General features: G+C 45.0%; 1 protein-coding gene across 9 annotated transcripts in view; it reads left to right on the top strand.

Moving 5' to 3' along the window:
* The window catches only part of LOC140119786 (uncharacterized), a 299,698-nt gene that overhangs the window by 65,495 nt on the left and 221,838 nt on the right, over positions 1-12,365 (top strand). For 5 of the 9 annotated variants that reach the window (XM_072139164.1, XM_072139161.1, XM_072139163.1 and 2 more), the window contains exon 5: positions 6,852-8,252. The exons of 1 other annotated variant lie outside the window; for it this stretch is intronic. In XM_072139164.1, coding sequence (XP_071995265.1) covers positions 6,852-7,978 — 1,127 coding nt within the window. In that variant the 3' untranslated portion in view covers positions 7,979-8,252. Of the gene's footprint in view, positions 1-112; positions 502-849; positions 908-6,851; positions 8,253-12,365 lie in introns of those variants that run through there. 3 more of the 9 variants (XM_072139148.1, XM_072139149.1, XM_072139160.1) reach the window with 2 other exon arrangements.

A 12,365-nucleotide genomic window follows, 5' to 3' on the forward strand; every position in this document is an offset into this window, starting at 1 on the left:
TAAGAGGAGACCTTCCTGATTATAGAGGACAGAGCAGGTGTGAGGTCACCTCCTCCATCATCTCATCATCACATATAGACAATGTATCAGTCACTGTGTATATTTCCTATAGATGGATCCAGTCAGAGAAATCCACCAGAGAGATGTCCCCGTCCTGGAGATTCCCGGGATATTACACAGGAACCAGAGAGATGTCCCAGTCCTGGAGATTCCCGAGATATTACACAGGAACCGGAGAGATGTCCCAGTCCTGGAGATTCCCGGGATATTACACAGGAACCAGAGAGATGTCCCAGTCCTGGAGATTCCCGAGATATTACACAGGAACCAGAGAGATGTCCCAGTCCTGGAGATTCCCGGGATATTACACAGGAACCAGAGAGATGTCCCAGTCCTGGAGATTCCCGAGATATTACACAGGAACCAGAGAGATGTCCCAGTCCTCTCTATTTCCATATTGTTAAAGTGGAGCCAGAGGAGAACATCCCACTGGATTATCAGGTAGATGGAGCTGAGATTTTTGTAGATCTACTATAGATTGACATTAGATTGTCTACTAGTCTTTTATTGGAACAGCGTCAATCTATAGGATGATGATCCCGTTTTCTGTAGTCGGTCATATGCTGCTAGCGTAATAAATTAAAAAAAACTTTTGGTAAAAAGAACTTACATAAATAATTTTTAAACTGGTATCCATGATAACATGTAGATGTGTAAGATATTTGTATGAATAATGAATCAGTGTCCTATAGCAGATTACTTGACGGTCTCTATCCATCACTTGGATATAAGAGAATCTCTGGAGACATTTCCTTGTTTTCTCATGTCCTTCATGTTGGATCTTTCCAGGAAAGTTGTGGTGGAGGGAGGAGCGGAGAGGAAATCCCCTCATCAGTGACAGAGGAGGGTAAGAGCCTTTCGTGTATCTTGTGGGTTATTCTTCCCTTATACATTGCAGGGAGAGGTCACATCCAGGGGAGGAGATGGAGATGACATAGACACTGTCGTGGGTGCTCCCACAAGCCATATATCGGGTTGCTGGCTCACCCGTGCTCCTCTTTGTGCGCCCACGCATCTTTCCTGTTCCCCGTCCTCCCACCGGCTTCAGAAAATTTAAAGGGCCAGCGCACCGTTAATTTGTCTTGGCCATTTCCCCAAATTCTATATAAACCTGCCTCACTCTCATGCCTCGCCGGATCTTTGTGCCTATTTCATGCAATTTGCTATTGTTTCGAATTCTTGTTGTGACCCCAGTTCCATTATTGACTCTTTTCCCTGACCTCCTCTCCCTGACCACGAGTTTACGTTACGATTCTGTACTTCACCTTGGCTACCACCACGGACAAAGTCGCGCCTGTGGAGCGACCTGGTGATACCACGCCGCGACAAGTCCAACCTGCTATGCGTCGGGCTCTGGTGAAAACCGGGTACCACTTAGACTCCAGTTCCAGGTGTCGGTGTACGTCATTGTCTGCGGTGGTACATGGGATCCACTACCTCCGATCCTCACAGACACTAGCTGATCTATCTCTGGTTTCCATGTCCAGTCAATCAGTATCCATATATTTGGCCACATTTACTTACAAAGTCACTCAAGTTCAGTTAAAGTGCTGTTTCACTGTATAATGCTTGGTGGGGCGATTCACTTGTCCGCCAGAAATCATTCATTTGGACCTTTCCCGCACTGGTCCGGCAGAGTTCACCATCCTTTTTGTGGTGCACCTTTAACATATGGAGTGCAGTATAATTTGAATCAGTCGGACCGTCCGATGGCACGCCCTCTCAATCTGCGCCGCATGGAGGCAGCGCTGCTGCGCCACAAAAGGGTCGTGTGCGATGCAATCACAGTATTTAGGACACTTCTTAAATACCTGTGCAAACCGTTTTAGCCATGAAGAACGCGCACGGTCGACAAAAGTGCAGCGCGCAACGATTAGTAAATGTCCCCGCTGTGTTACTATCAGGCTCAGAGGAATATTATAGAACATTTCAGACCGGAGATATGCTTCCTAGAGGCACCTTATCTACCTCTGCTTTGTTAGATTCTGAAGCATCTGATAACTTCATCTCTAGTTCACTCTGAGCCAGATGGGAAATTTCTCTGGTTTTTCTTCCTCGTTCTGCAACAAAATGAGTTACTCTTTGCCTTTGCAATACTAGAGAATATGTTCCACATCCCTATTGTTTATTTGCTGACGTATTCGGCAAGTCACAGGCAGAGAAGCTTCCACCCCATAACAGGATTGTGCTATCAACATGCTTCCAGGCAAAACTCCTCCACACGGAAGGACCCCTCCCCTGTTATTACCAGAACACAGGCTATGTTGGAGTACATTAAAGACCGTTTTTTTTACCATCTTCCTCACCAGCAGATGCAGGGTTCTTCTTTGGGAAAAAGGATGAACGTCTCTGCCCTTGTATAGATATTGTAGGCTGAAATAATACTCAAAATTAAATATCTATTACCCCTGATTTCGAAGCATTATGAAAGAATTTGTGAAGCCGCGCTTCGTAAATCTGGCTCATTGAGACGTGTCTACAAGCTCATTCGCATTAAACCTGTGGACAGTAATGCTCCTGCAATACACATTTGTGGTTGTTTATCTAGATGACATTTTTTAAAATTTTCTTTCGCTCTCTGGCACATCATCGCAGTTATGTTCGCCAGGTTCTGACACAGCTACAGGACGACCAGCTTTTCTGCAAATTGGAAAAATGTATTCTCTAGCAACTTTCTATTCCTTTCCTGGGTTACATGTGCCTTAAGATGGATTCCAGAAAGACGCAAGTTATCTAGAATTGGGCGTAACCCACTGTATTAAAGGAAATCCAGAGGTTTGTGGTTTTGCTAACTATTACAGTTGATTAAGGGATCTTCATTCATTAATGAGAAGTAGAGAAGTTCTGGCATCTTCAATATACAGAAGGGTGATGCATTCCTGGCTGATTCTCCATTAGATGCCTTGCGACTATCGTCCAGATCTGTGACCTTATCTAACTCTGCACATAGGGCCTCATTGTTAAAGAACTGGCCAGGAGATGTTGTCTCAAGAAATAAACTGTGCAGTATTCCCTGTTTAAGATGACCTATTAGAGAAGGCCAGAGATAAAAGGAAAGCATTCCCTCCAACATCTAAGAAATTCAAACCCTTCCGGTCCTTTTGAAGAACATGGTTCCAGAAGAGGATCAAAGATCCTAGAACCCGGTCCTCTAGGCCTTCACAAATGAACACAGGTTTTCTGTTTAACCAATGCTCTGATCCATCTAGAAATCTTGGCTCTGGGTCACAATAGCGCCAGGCCGTAGGTGGGGGGGGGGGGGGATACTATCTCTGCACACCTGGGAACAGATTTCAAGCAGCAGTTGGATTCTCATCTCAATTTCAAAGGGCATAATGCTGGACTCTATCTCTCCTCTGCCATCAAGATTCCGGATAACGAAAATTCCTCCAGGAGACAACCGCCTACACTTGCTACTAGAAATTTCATCTCTCACTTGGTATTATGCCAAGTTCCTGTACACGAAGAATGTCATTGGTTTTACTCAACCCTATTTTGGCTAAGAAAAACTAATGATTATTTAAGAACCATCACAATTCTAAAAACCCTAAACACGTATCTTCATGTCCCAAGGGTCAAAATGAAAACACAAAAATCTACAATAAACCTTCTTTTTCCTAGATTGGCTTATAAATCAAGAAAAATCCTCTATGATACCAACCAAGAGGAAAAAAATTAGGTATTTGTCTGGATTCCTTATATCTAGAATCCTTCCTCAGGGAAAGCTAGAGAAGATAAGATCCAGCATCATAGAAATAAAGAAATCCCCTTATGTCTCCAATAGAGTAGACATGTCTCTTCTTGGCATCTGACAGATACTATACCAGCTGTTCCTTGGGCCCAGTTCCATACACGAAAGCTTCAAAACTTTTTACTTCAGGCCTGGGACAGACACTCAAACTCTCTAGACAGTGCTCTTCAGGTTCCAGACAAAATACTAAGATCCCTGAATTCTGATTAGTGACAAAACAATCTAGAATCGGGTCTACCTTTCGTCAACATTATCACCACAGAAGGCAGTCCCAGTGGTTGGAGGGGCTTATTTTTTAGACCATATGTTTCAGGTCTTTCAAACTACAAAGAATCTCTCTTCAAACTACAAAGAATTACTAGCCATTCTAAAAAGACTTCAGTCAGCACTCCTGCTTTTAGGAAAAAAAAGAAGTTGCAGCAGATCAGACAACACCACAGCCATATCTTACATAAACAAGTAAAGTGGCACAAGATGTCCACGTCTCATGCACGTTGCTTCCCAAATCTTTCACCTAGCACTAATATACCTTACATCACTAACAGTATTACACAGAAAACAGACCGGCAGGCTTCCTAAGTTGTCCTACCTTACATCGGGGAGTGGGCTCTCAGCAAAACAGTATTCAACATCATTACCAAGCTTTGGGGGACCCCATTCATAGACCTCTTTGCCAGCAGTAAAAATCACAGTCTCTGAATCTTAACAATCAACCTCTAGCGATAGATGTCGCCTCTTAGTTTTGAGGTCATGACCTTGTGTATGCTTTTCCTCCCATGATTCTTATTCGCAGAACCCAAAGGAAGATATGACAGGACAAGGCAAAGGTCTTTCTCATTGGTCCCTTTTGGCAACGTCGTGCCTGGTTTTCAACCCTCAGAGACCTAGCAGAGCCTTGGGTATTCCCAGAGGTAAAGAACTTACTATCCCAAGGTCCTATTTGTCATCCAGAGGTGAGGAATGTTCATCTCACAGCTTGGCTATTGAGAGGTAATTTCTCAAACATAAGGGACTTTCTATTAAGGTTATTTCCACCCTACGGAGTAGCCTATCACCTATCACTTAGGTGTCTATTTACGTGTCTGGATATCTTTCCTTTCCTTCACATGTCCAATCGAGATCTAAAAGTCTTTCTAGAGTTTCTTCAAAGAGGTCTGGATAAAGGTTCATATTTCAGTGTTGGCAGCATTTTTTTTTACCGGGACTTAGTCTGTTATGAAAGCAACAGGAAGACTCTGCCCTCTATTAGTTCTAGATGTCCTCCCTGGGATTTGTTTTAAAAGTATTATCAGGACCACCCTTTGAACCTTTAGGAGATATTTACATCAAACTTCTTACTTTAAAAAGTCTTCTTGACAGCTATCATATCAGCTAAAATAGTAGGGAAATTTAAGGGAATTTTCCTTTTGGCCTCCATATTTCTTGCTCTTTCAGCGTAGAATCATAAACCAGACCCCACATTTTTTTTTAAAGTGGTCTCAGATTTCCATAGGTCTCAAGATGTAATGCTCCCCTTCTTTTGTGCAAATCCCAAAACAGAGAACGAAAAATTATTGTCACAGGCAACCCCGCGATCCATGTCGCGGATTGCAGGTGCACCGTGCCCCTCTTCGCGGTGCTCCCACAGACTTACCTCTCCACGTTCCCGCTCCTGTCCGGACTAAGCCCCTAAGGCACGCGCATGGTGGTACTTCAAGATTTAAAGGGCCAGCACACTGGTGATTGGCGCTGGCCACTTCCGGGTCTGCATTTAATCCGGCGGCTCCCATCATTCCCCGCTGGATCTTCAAGCCATTCCTGTGAAGAGAAAGCCTTCCTGTGTCTCCAGCGTATCCTGTGCTCCCGTGAAACTGCTCCTATGTTCCTGTTCCGTGTGCCAGTCCGTTCCTGCGTTCCTGTTCCGTGTGCCAGTCCGTTCCTGTTCCGTGTGCTAGTCCGTTCCTGCGTTCCTGTACCGTGTGCCAGCTCCTATGTTCCTGACGTGAGTCCTAGTGTTTCCACCTGCACTGTTCTCCCGCTGTCGCCGGCATTGCTACCTCGGCTGCCACCGCAGGCTAGTCACACCTGTGGAACAACCTAGTGGTACCCCGCCGCAGCAAAACCATCCCGCTTTGCGGCAGGCTCTGGTGAAGATCAGGTGGCACTTAGACTCCGGTCCCAGGTGTTGGCTAAACCATCTCCCGCGGTGGTCCAGGGGGTCCACAGACTCCGATCCCAATCATTTAGACATTTTGATGTTGGACATAAGATTATCCAGTAGCTAGAAGCCTCCAAACTTCATTTTCTACTATTGCCACATGGATCAAAATTTCTATACAGATGGCTTATGAAATAGCCGAGGAACCTGCTCCTGAAAAATTCTTTTGCCCATTCAACCAAAGCACTAAAAACATCCTGGGCAGAATTAATGAATGCCTTCATACAACAAATCTGTCGGGTCGCTTCCTGGTCTTTCCCGCACACTTTCTAAAATCACTATGGATTGAAAGTTTCTTTAGAATTGTCTTTCGGGAGGAGGATTCTCTCCTCTATTATCCCTACCTAACTTTTTCTCTCTGAAAATCTCTCTGGTGGTGCCGTCGTGGTGAAGGGGAAAACAGTAGTTACTTATCGGTAATGATGTTTCCTCGAAACCACGATGGCACCTGGAATATTCCCACCTTGGTGTCGGTGTCACTGCAAAAAAAAAAGCCTGTATATATATATATTGATAAACTAACCTAAAGGCTCTTCCAAGTCTCTGAAATCATTGAGGCGGATGAGGAGGAGGACAGATCCCTCTCTCTGGGGGTGCCGTCGTGGTTCGAGAAAAGATCATTACCTGTAAGTAACTACTAATTTCTAAAAATGTGATTATTTATAATTAGAACTTGGTTTTTGCATTGTGAAAAATGATTTGGCAATGTCTTATATTAGCAATTACTTTACATGATGTTGGTAGTTTTCTATCTATAGATGGTTGCACGTCGCTTTACTTTTGTTTGTAACTGAGAACAAGAAAACTCTCAATTTTCGATTTCACAATCTCATCTTTCCACAGACAATGGAAATCGTGCAGATAAAAGGCAGTTTTCATGTCCAAAATGTGAGAAGATTTTTTTCCGAAAATCAAATCTTGTTAGACATCTGAGAATTCACACAGGAGAGAAGCCGTTTTCATGTCCAGAGTGTGGGAAATGTTTTAGCTGGAAACAAGCATTTGTCGAACATCAGAGAACTCATTCAGGGAATAAGCCATTTTCTTGTCCTGAATGTGGAAAGTGTTGCAGTAAAAAATCCTCTCTCCTTGAACATCAGAGAATTCACACAGGAGAGAGGCCATTTTCATGTACGGAATGTGGGAAATGTTTTACTCAGAAATCAGCTCTTTACATACATCAGAGAATTCACACAGGAGAGAAGCCTTATTCATGTCCTAAATGTGGGAAATGTTTTAGTAGGAAATCAGATTTTGATAAACATCAGAGAATTCACACAGGGGAGAAGCCATTTTCATGTCCTGAATGTGGAAAATGTTTTAGTAGGAAATCAGATTTTGTTAAACATCAGAGAACTCACACAGGGGAGAAGCCATTTTCATGTACTGAGTGTGAGAAATCTTTCAGTTTGAAGTCATCTCTTGTTAAACATCAGAGAACTCACACAGGGGAGAAGCCATTTTCATGCACTGAATGTGGGAAATGTTTTAGCAGACAATCGGATTATGTTAAACATCAGAGAATTCACACGGGTGAGAAGCCATATTCATGTACTGAATGTGGGAAATATTTTAGTTTGAAGTCATCTCTTGTTAAGCATCAGATAACTCACACAGGGGAGAAGCCATTTTCATGTACTGATTGTGGAAAGTGTTTTAGTTGGAAATCTGATTTCCTTAAACATCAGAGAATTCACACAGGGGAGAAGCCATTTTCATGTACCGAATGTTGGAAATCTTTTCGTTTTAAGGCATCTCTTCTTAAACATCAAATAACTCACACAGAGGAGAAGCCATTTTTATGTACTGAATGTGGGAAATCTTTTTGTTTGAAATCATCTCTTGTTAAGCACCAGAGAACCCACACAGAGGAGAAGCCATTTTCATGTACCGAATCTAAAAAATGTTTTGGTGCGAAATCAAGCCTTGTTCAACACAAGGGAGAAGCCATGTTAGTGTTTATAGAGTAAGAAATGTGACCAGTTTAGATCTCTATTGCCTGATTTTCTTCCCTTGGATGACTTCTGTATATATAAATAAATATATATATATATATATATTAGTTAAAAGCTTAGAGATGTGGCCAGGCGCTTGAGTCAGTCGTCAATAACGATATTTCTATAAAGACCTGTTCCCTGTAATGTAATGTAATGAAATATGTAAATATTGTGTCAATATGATAAAAATTGTCTTCTTGGGTGACTTTTACATATTACGGATCTTCGGTCATTGTCAGCAGCTCATCTGCCTGTGTCTTGCTGATAGAGAAGCTTTGCTGATGTTTAAAGATTGTTCTTCATATAACCAGTATTAGGCTCTAAATTGGGGATGCGTGTAAAAGGATCATCTGAATGAACACAAGTAGAAGGGAATTATCATTCTGGTGTTTAAGTTGCTAAAACACGAAGGTCCCAAATTATTTTTCAAATTAGAAACGACAAGAAACTAAAAAATGCAGAGTGTGCCCCCTCTGAGAAATAACCAGGTGGTCATGATAGAGGGAGAAAAGGAATAACTTGGGGGTCATAGTGGCGGGGGGTGAGGAATAACCAGGGGATCATGGTAGAGGGAGAAGAGGAACAACCTGGTGGTCATGGTGGAGGGAGATGCGGAAAGGGCCAATCTATTGAATGTCGCTGTCAGGATCAGAGGTACCTCTGGTTCCTCTGTACCATAGCGGACGATGACGTAAGCCGACACCTGGGACCGGAGTCTAAGTGGTACCTGGTTTTCACCAGAGCCCGCCGCAAAACAGGTTGGACTTGTTGCGGCCAGGTACTGCCAAGGCGTAGTACAGAAACTTAAGGCAAACTTTTGTTCGAGGACAGACAGGAGGTCGAGACAGGCAGCACAGGATCAGAGTCGGGGACGTAGCAGTAGGTCGGGAGAAGCAGCACGGAATCGGATTCAGGAACAGGATCGAGGTCACAATGGGAAATCAGGATAATCGCAGTGCTTGGAATACAGATTTTTCACAGGTATGGAAGCACAAAGATCTGGCAGGGAACATGGGAAGGGGCTGGAATCATTAGGGCATGCAGCTGGTCAGCGCCAATTAGCGGCCTAGGACATTACGGGGATCGCTGCTGGAGCCGGGACAGGTGAGTTCAGAAGTTGGGGTACACGGGTGCGTCTGAGACCCAGGATATGGGTCTCAGGGGCACTCTTGCCAGTACCCTCCTTTAAGCCTCCTCCTCTTTTTGGACTGGAGGAACCTTTGCAGAAGAGCAAGATCCAGGATGTTGTCCTTGGGCTCCCAAGACCTCTCCTCTGGCCCGAACTCCTTGCAGTCAACAAGAAAGAACCGCTTACCTCTGACTGACTTCATACTCAGGACCTCTTTCACCTCCTAGACATCGGTGGAATGCGCTTCAGGAGCTGGAGGTGGTACTTGCAGAGAGAAGCAGTTTAGGATGTCTGGCTTCAGAAGGGAGACGTGGGAGGAATTCGGGATGCGCATGGTGGGAGCAAGGCGTAGCTTATAGGCCACGGGATTGATGCGCTTTAGAACCTCAAATGGACCCAGATAGCGAGGACCAAGCTTGTAGCTGGGAACCTTCAGCCGGACGTATCTTGAAGACAGCCGCACCATATCTCCTGGACAGAAGACCGGAGGAGGCCTGCATTTCTTGTCGGCCTGGGTCTTGGTGCGGGTGGAGGCCCGAAGTAGCGACTGCCGTGTTTGCTCCCAGATGGAGTTGAGATCTTGAACCAAATCCTCCACGGCAGGAACATCAGAAGGCTCAGACAGAGGAAGAGGTGGGCGTGGATGTCGCCCAAAGACAACAAAAAATGGAGTGGAACTTACAGATTCAGAATCCAGATAGTAGTAAGAAAACTCTGCCCATGGCAGCAGGGTGGACCAGTAGTACTGTTGGGCAGAAACAAAATGACAGACTGTGGATGGTACATAGATGTCCAGTTTAACCTGCAGTTGACCACACAGAGAGCACCAGAAACGGGAAACAAACTGAACCCCACAGTCCGAGATAATGTGCAGATGATGGCAGACCTAGCAGAGGAACAAAGTGGGACATCTTAGAGAAGTGATCTGTTACCACCAAGATGACTGCATTACCAGAAGAAGATGGCAGATCCATAACAAAGTCCATGGCTAGGTGACTCCACGGGCAACTGGGTATCGGCAACGGGAGCAGCAGACGTGAGGCGTGAAGACTTGTTACAGGCACAGGAACCCACAAAATCACGAGCGTCCTTGAACAGATCTGGCCACTAGTAGTAACGAGATTTGAGGGCTACAGATCTCTGCACCCCAGCATTCTCAACCACACGAGAGCAATGTCCCCAAGTTAGTATCGTCTTCCGAAGAGCATGTCAGACATAGATCTTGCCAGGAGGGAGCTGCCATAGGTCCACAGTAGCCGCAGCAACCAGGCGTTCCGGTGGAACGATATTACGTTTCCCAATAACATCAGAGGCACAAGAGAGGGCATCAGCCTTGATGGCTGGATGGAAGTTGAATTGCGAGAAGAAGAGAGACCAGCGAGCATGACGAGGATTGAGACGCTGAGCAGTCTGGAGATACAGGCGATTCAGATACAGACCGGATGATGAGCTCCTTCCAGAAGATTGCGTCATTCCTCCAAAGCAAGCTTTATGGCAAGAAGTTCCCGAACACCAATGGAATAATTCTTTTCGGCAGCTGTGAAGATCCTTGAGAAGAAGCCATAGGTGAGGGTTCGACCTTTGGGCCCTTTCTAGGTGAGAACGGCCCCATCACCAACGGATGAGGCGTCAACCACCAATTGAAAAGGCTTCTCCATATCAGGCCTTGCGAGAACAAGCACAGAGGCAAAGACTCACTTTAGCTTAGCGAAGGCTTCTTCAGCTTCCAGTGGCCGGAGTCTCGGATTGGCATTCTTCTTGGTCAGCGCCACAATGGGAGATACAAATGTGGAGAAATGTGGAATAAATTGCCGGTAATAATTGTCGACGCCCAGAAATCTCTGTATGGCACGTATTCCCCGGGGCAAGGCCACTGAAGTACGGCAGTCCATCTGTAGTCCTTTGTCGGAAATGATGTATCCCAGGAACACTCTAATGAAATTGGCATTTCTCGAGCTTGGCATATAAGTGATTGGCCCTTAGGCGCGTGACAACTTGCCGGACATGGATCAGATGAGACTGTAGGAGGTTATATGCTCCTTGCAGATCCAGCTTGGTGAAAACCTTAGCACCCCGTACACGATGAAAAAGTTCAGTGATAAGAGACAATGGGTAGCGGTTTTTCACTGTGACTTCATTGAGGCCATGGAAATCGATGCACGGATGGAACCATCCTTCTTGGCCACAAAGAAGAATCCAGCACCAGCAGGAGAAGACGACTTGCAGATGAATCCCTTGTGCAAATTCTCCTTGATGAAGGCTGACATAGCCGTGGTCTCAGGCACAGATAATGGGCATACATACCCGGCCTTGTGGAGGAGATTTAGGCGGCAGCAGGTCTATGGGACAGTCATAAGGGCGGTGTGGTGGCAGAATCTCTGCTTGCTTCTCAGAGAAGACATCTGCAAAGCACATATAACAACAGTCTCTCCTTCTGCAATGCCCCAATGCCCAATGCCCCCCGGATACTGCAAGAACTACCATGATAAAGAGATCGTTATCTTTCATATTTAAAGATTCATTAAGGACTGGTTCTGTTCCATAGGACTGGCGCATAGCAAATGTAGTGGCAATATACAAAGAAGGATCAAAAAGTGATCCTGGAAACTACAGACCTGTGTAACTTCTGTTGTGGGGAAAATATTTGAGGGGTTTGTTAGAGATGCTATCCTGCAGTATCTCACTGTAAATAACCTTAAAACCCAGCATGAGAATGGGTTTATGAGGGATCTGTCCTGTTAGACTAATCTGATTGGCTTCGATAAGGAGGTAAACTCCAGACTGAACCTTGGTCAGACAGTAAATGTTCTCCTTAAGGAGAAATTGCCAATTGAGGCCACCTTAAAGTCGTGTGGAGACTTATAGCCATAGATGCTCCACTAGGGAATTCTGGGAAGAATGCAAATATATTTTCCAAGGTGTTAAATGGAAAACAATGCCTCCTTTTGCTGTCGTAGACAGCGTAAACAAGTCTTGAGAAAGCGCTCCGGACTGGCACAATAGAGACACAGATTCTCCTGTCGTCATCGAGAGTGCTCTTGGGGTGTCAGACAAGCTTTATCCACCTGCATGGCCTCCTCTGCAGCAGATGGCAGGGAGGGCAGCAGTGGTGGTCTTTGGAAGACCGGAGCCAAGCAGGGCAGACAATGGGTCCTGATCTGAGCTTGTTCAGGCACTGCTCTACCAGATGCTCCGAGAACCAGATGTCAATCCAAGTGGCCAGAGTGATGA

The sequence above is a fragment of the Engystomops pustulosus genome, chromosome 2 (assembly GCF_040894005.1).
Source record: "Engystomops pustulosus chromosome 2, aEngPut4.maternal, whole genome shotgun sequence".
Taxonomy (NCBI): Eukaryota; Metazoa; Chordata; class Amphibia; order Anura; family Leptodactylidae; genus Engystomops; species Engystomops pustulosus.